Raw genomic sequence first — 6,275 nt, forward strand, 5'->3', positions numbered from 1 at the left:
GCTGGGTGGGGGCCGCCGCTGCCGTGAGCCCTGACCGTGTGGCGCTGCCCGGCGGCAAGGGGGTGGGGGAGCAGAGCACGGTCCAGACAGAAAACAAAGTCAGCAGGTCACCTGGCAGGTTCTGAGCGAATTATGCAACGAAAGCCGGGGACTATGTGATGCGTTCCACCCTCCACCCCCAACGTTTTTTCCTGAAGCTCCCAGGAAGCCCGGTCCAGTTTAAGGGTGGGGCAGGGATCGACCCAGCAGCTCCTCTGATGTGGTTATGACTTTGCTGAACTCCTCAAGAGCGATTCTTCCTCCCCACCTTTCTTGGATGGGAACTTTACTCTGGGGGAAAAAACATAAAGAGATGAAGGGGGACATGGCAGGCTTGATCCAAAAGCAACGCCGAGAAGACTGAAACCTAAATTAAATCATCTCTACCCATATTCCATTCCTCATCTCCCCGGTTGTCAGGACTATGCCCTCAAACAGAATTTAAAGGGTTAACGCTGGCCATAGCTCCGTGTTTTTCATGCTAACACTGTGGCATTAGGACTATTTTGTTAACTAGGTATATGCAATTCACAGAATTTCACGGTAAATTCCCCAGACCAAATATTTGGCTGAACAAATAAACAACATTATCCATTCCTGAAAATAAGCCAGTAGAAGGAGGGGGAGCGTGGGGGGAGCGTGGTTGCTAGAAAGTGACCTGAGCCAGGCAGCCACCGGGTTCAGGACTCGCCCTCGGATGATTTGTCCAAGTGCTAGAGATCTGCGGGTTCCTTTCCAACGACACGGACATTTCAGAAAGTTGCTGGAAATGGGGTAAAACAAAACGAGGCCGCCTGAGGGAAGCCCATAATGGGCTTCCCCTAAAAGATTTATTCGACCTCCATACCATTAATCAAAGGGGCAGCGACCTGGGGGGCTGGCGGAGGGGGGAGTATCTCTCTTTGCAGGGAGTTTTGGAGGAACTGTGGAGTCTTGCTGCCTTTTTGCCTGGGGCTCTGATCTCCTCTCTCCACCTGCGCTCTCCGGGGAGCTGGGGCTTTGGCAACCGCTCTACTTCTATTTTTATTGGTTTCCACTAAGCTGCTCCTTTGGAGGATTGTAGGACTTCAGTAATTAAAAACAAAAATGAATCCTGCTTCAGCCACCCGGTCCCCGAGAACATAGGGAAGAGAGTGTGTACATGAATGCAGGGGGTGCACACACAGCACCTCCACCCCACTCCACCTTCGCTTCTATCAGCCCACCCCACACAGACTGTGCAAAGACACTGCTTTTCAACTCATCCAAGTCTTTGCAGAAAAAACAACAAAAAAAGCACACATAAGAAATGAACCTAAGCAGGCTAAAATTCCAGGGCTTAATTTACTTGCTGGTGGCAAGTAAGACATAGCAAAGGCCTCTCGTCTGGTCCTCTTAGCCACTATAGACTATAGGCATGTCATTTCAGAAAGCCATTTCTCTGCCTTGCTGGCAGCCCTTAACTCAGAGAGACTGCTCAAGCACATTAGCATTTTCCTTTGGCCAATATTTGAGTTTTTCTCCCTGAAGAAACCCTGGCTCAGAACAGCACATCCAAGTGTATCACTTTCTGCCCAGTTCCAGAGAAGGGGACAGGCTGCACAGAGAGACAAGGAGAGTTGGCATTTGACTCTAGAGAATCCATACAGTGGAACTTTTACAGTGCCTACTTAGAAATTCTGACCCTTCCGTGCCTGACCCTATTGCCAACCCCCACCCAGCTGGAATGGGAAATAAGGAAACAAGTCCAAAAACACTAGAGAATTCCACCATGTGGTATATTAAAATAGTGGTCACCAAATTTTTTGAAGGTAAGGCACATCACTTATCTTATTGGCTAAAACCCACTTCTCAAAGAAAAAAAACCCACCACCCAACCTGTTAAAAACACACACATATATACATTTGTTAATATGTGTGTGCAAATTACTTTTGGATTGAAATACACAACACTGAGGCCTATAATAACTGGAGACACCCTGGGGTATCATAAAAGCAGAGGTGGGAATCACTTCCCGAGTTGAGATTCTTACCCATCACACACTCAGCTGGGACGCACCTCTAACAGGTGAGCAGATCCAGAAGTGGTACAGGGAGCCCAAAACTGAGCCTTTAATCTGGCCTACTCCTTTTATCCCACTATTTTTCTAAGTCATGTGTCATCCAGATGGGAGAGGATGCTGTGTCCTTGTTAACATTAAATAGAAATGGAAAACAATTCATCCTGGCAATTACCATCTCTCTACCATTCATTTACTTCCTGTCCCTAGAACCTAACCACCTCCAGTTACCACCTGCTTCTAGCTCTACTTCAATAGGAAAAAAAAAATTCTCACTCAAAAGCGATGGGCAGGAAGAAAAGAGAAAGGATTCCAGAGAAAAGAACATAGTTTACCTTTAAAATAATGACTCATTTTATTTTTTCTTTTTAATATGTAGTTATAAATATATTTTGTCAAAATATATGATCAATATTGTCAAAACATTTGCACATAAAGTCATAAATAAGGTCAAGGTGAATGTTTAGGTTTTTTTCCTTTTTTTTTTTTTCTTTTAAGATAAAAGTCCAGCTATAAGGAAGCAGTCTGTGTAGGGTGTGGGTGAGTGGATGGTAGTGTGTGTGTGTGTGTGTGTGTGTGTGTGTGTGTGTCCAAGGACTGCTGATCTCAGCGGCACCCACATCCCTCTACTACCATCTCCTGATAATTTTTCAGTACCACCTTGTCATACTCATCCAGGTACAGCATGGAGATGGCACTCAGTTCAGTGGGAACACAACAGGCTTTGGGGATACTGGAATTGACAGAGTTGACCAGGGTCTGCACAATGGCGTGGTTGGTTGAGTTGAGGTGGTCAGCCAGTGGAAAGGGGCAGTCCCCATGGCAGTAGAAGGCCTGGTAGCCTGGCGGGGCCACAATCCAGTCATTCCAGCCCACATCACTGAAGTCCACATAGAGCGAGTGGCGTCGGCAGTTCTTACTCTTCTTCCGGGCCCGCTGTGGGTGATGCTTGGGGCTACGCTTGGCCCTCCTCCGTCGGGTCAAGACATGTCCCCGGCCATCGTGGCCAAAGGTGACCAGGAGTGGCCGGAGCTGGGCCCAATCCCCACTCCCTTGAGGTAACGATCGGCTAATCCTGACGTGCTGGCCCTGGTGGGTCCGTGTCTGATGGAGGTGAGTCACCTCAATGGCCAGCCCATAGTTTGGCTGCTTCTCCTGGGTCCAGCGAAGGACTGCAGGGCTCACATCAAAAGTTTCCCACCGTGTCACATTGTGGTGGACCAGTCTCGTGTCCAGTAGTCGTGTGATGAGGTGCCCAGACACCAGTTCTGCCGGGGGCTTCATAACCTCATAAATGTTTATTCTGTGGAAGCCCTGCTCCCAATCAGGGCCCTGGTCCACCTGCTCCCGGAAAAGTCGAAGTTCTGCAGACGAGATCACCTCGTTCTCTGGGATGCTGCTGAGGTTAAAGAGGAAACGAAAAGCAGAGTTTTCGCTGGTCCCTGGGATGTTCTCCAGATGTTCTAGGCACAATTGAGAAGGGAAAGAAAAAGAAAAAAAGCAAAAAAAAAGAGCACATGAACTGTCTGAGGGATTGAAAAGTCAAGAAATAGTTAAGGGTTGGGTGATGAGTGGTGAATTCTGCTTATATGGTGGAAGCCTATTTGGGGGAAGTAAGTATATCTTTTAATTTAAAGAAACAGACCAATGGGGCAAGCTAGCAAACTCGGAGAGACATAGCCAGCATTCGGCAAGCACCAAAGACAAAGTATCTCTCAACCTCCTTTATATGTCTAATAATTTCCATGTGTCAACTCCTTACTCCACCACCATCAAGACTCCCCTTTTAAAGCCCTCTTGGCTTTGTGTACACGGTTTTCTTTACAAGTGGTTGTAAAGAAAAAGAGGGGCCAACAGAGCAGAGGCAGGAGGAAACATGCCCACAACCACCCTCTCCCTCTTCTTCCATTTTCGAGTATGTTACTAAACATTTCCCCAGCGATCTTGGAAACACAGAGCATGCCTTGTTGATCATGTTACAGAGGGGAAAATAAATTCCAACACAGTAATGATGCTGGTGGATTAATAACTCAGATTTACTTTGGAAAAGAAACATCCGCTAGGAAACATTCAGATCAGATTACAAGGCCCCTATTGAATAAACCTGACAAACACACAGCTGTAACATTAAATTCAGTAGGTGCTTTGAAAAAAGAAGAAAACGGGCACAAAACCTGGCAGAAAGGGCTTTGATATAGCAAAAACACACCTCTGAGGCTAGCCCACGTCTGAGTGGTGTCATTCCCCCTAACCTCGGCCCCTCCCCTCTGTCTCCGAAAAATAAATTTAGCCACAGCTCTGGAAATTCTTGGAGGTAGGCAGCTCCATTCCCCAGCCTCCGGGATTGGGGGCTTTGATGTAACCCGAACCTTTCTCCCCCAGGGCTTCCACTGCCCCATCAGCCAACCCTACCGGCCCTCCCCCGCCCAGACTCTGGGCAGGGACTGACCTTCGTGGTGGAAGCTCCTCACGGTGTTGGCCCGACTAGCGGGGCGCTCAGGGTACTCCAGAGCGATGCTGTGGATCTGCTCTTCCTCCTCCTCCTCCCCAGACTGGAGCCGGTAAAGATCCCGCATGTATTCCGGGATGACGGCGCTTTTGCTAGGCTGCGGGCGGCGGCGCAGCCCGAACATCTGCAGAAGTGTAGCCTCGAAGTCCCGCAGGAGCTCATGGCTCTGCCCTGAGCGGCGTCCTCCCGCGTGGCTCTGAATCTCGGCGACTTTTTTCTTCCCCGTCTCAGGTATCAAACTAGCATGGCTCGCGCCTCCTAGCAGGACTTGGCATAATAAAACGACCATCAGCATTCGGTTACCAGGAATCATGGTGTCTCTGGGGAGGGGGAGGAGGTGGAAGGTTAAAGAATAAATAAACACCAATAACTAGAGAGAAATAGAGATGTCTCCGCATAGGCATGTAGGGCGAGAGATAGAGGGTCAAGATGGAAAGCAGGTCAGAAAGATCAAGTTTGTGTCTTCTCCCTCACACACCCCCCTCCATCACCAGCTGCAGCCATGCAAGGCCCGAAAGTAGGAATTGCCCTGTAATTACTCGGTCTAACTTGTTTACAGTCAAATAACCCCAAATCAGATAGCCTCCATCCTGTTAATCTTTTTTTGTCCCAACTGCTATCTGAGCCATGATCTCAGCTTGGCTTCTTCAAGGATAAACAGTTAACGTTGAGGGGGTAAAAAAGGGTGGGCGAGGGAGAATTAAAATGCCATTGCTCTCCACTTCAGACCTTCAGCCTCTCCCCCTCTTCCTCCACCCCCACCTCCTTCCTCCGCCCTCCCAGCCCAACTTCCACAACTTCCAGCTGGTTCCGAGCAGGAGGGAGGGAAAGCAGAGACGCAGGGGCAGGGTAAAGACACAGGACCGCGGGGTCCAGAGGCCGAGGCCGAGAACGTGGTCTGGGAGCTGACAAAGTGGCTTGAAGGTTTATTTTACTGTGGCTGATGCGTTTGAAATGCCCAGCAAAAAGCATCGGAGCGAACTCGCTCGCTTACTCCCAGGGAAGGGGCGGCGGGGGAGGGGGGTCGATCCCAGGAGCGACCTCAGAATTTTGACAAGCAGCTGGGAACGCAACACAGGGGCATCGGGCACTGCTTCCCGCCCCCCCCCCCCGCAACCCCCGGCAAGTGGGAAGGGGGGCTGATTAGCCCATAAGGTACAACCCCGCGATGCGGACTTGCATCTCTTTAGCCCCCTCTCGCTCCGCTTTCTTGCAACGCACCCGAACTGAGAGTGCGAGTGGGAGCAAGCAGCACTTTGCACAGAGCCCGTGCGTCTAGCGCGCCGCGGCTGCCTGGCCGAGACGGAGGCGACAGCGCTGCCAGAAAGCGGAGTGTGGGCTCTGGGAGGAAGGTCCGACGGGAGGGACCCAAGGCGAGCAGGGGTGGAGAGGGCAGAATGATTCCCGGGAAGGGAAGGAAGAGGTGTCTACTCACTGACAGAAAACAAGGCATATAATAACAGTCCATGATTCTTGACAGCCAATCTGGAACAAACTTGCTGGAAAGGCTCAGAGGAGCTGCTGCAGCGCGTTGCTCTGGATGGCACTACGGAATGGCTCCTAAAATGAATATTTGAATATAATGAGACTCTGGCGCAGACTGGCTCGGTTTTTCTTCCAGCCCCTCCGAGTCACGTGAGCGTCGAGGCCCCGCCCCGCGCCTGGAGGAGCCCGCCCTCCCCGCGGCG

General features: G+C 50.3%; 1 protein-coding gene across 4 annotated transcripts in view; it reads right to left on the reverse strand.

Annotated features, from left to right (window-relative positions):
- Positions 1–2,408: 2,408 nt before the first annotated feature.
- The window catches only part of BMP4 (bone morphogenetic protein 4), a 13,975-nt gene continuing 10,108 nt past the window's right edge, over positions 2,409–6,275 (reverse strand). For all 4 annotated transcript variants that reach the window (XM_014545593.1, XM_005873586.2, XM_014545591.1 and 1 more), the window contains exons 2-4: positions 6,023–6,147; positions 4,528–4,907; positions 2,409–3,541 (exon numbers count right to left, since the gene is read on the reverse strand). In XM_014545593.1, coding sequence (XP_014401079.1) covers positions 2,685–3,541; positions 4,528–4,900 — 1,230 coding nt within the window. In that variant the 5' untranslated portion in view covers positions 4,901–4,907; positions 6,023–6,147 and the 3' untranslated portion in view covers positions 2,409–2,684. The remainder of the gene's footprint in view (positions 3,542–4,527; positions 4,908–6,022; positions 6,148–6,275) is intronic.

Source organism: Myotis brandtii, unplaced genomic scaffold (genome assembly GCF_000412655.1).
Source record: "Myotis brandtii unplaced genomic scaffold, ASM41265v1 scaffold413, whole genome shotgun sequence".
NCBI classification, from domain to species: Eukaryota; Metazoa; Chordata; class Mammalia; order Chiroptera; family Vespertilionidae; genus Myotis; species Myotis brandtii.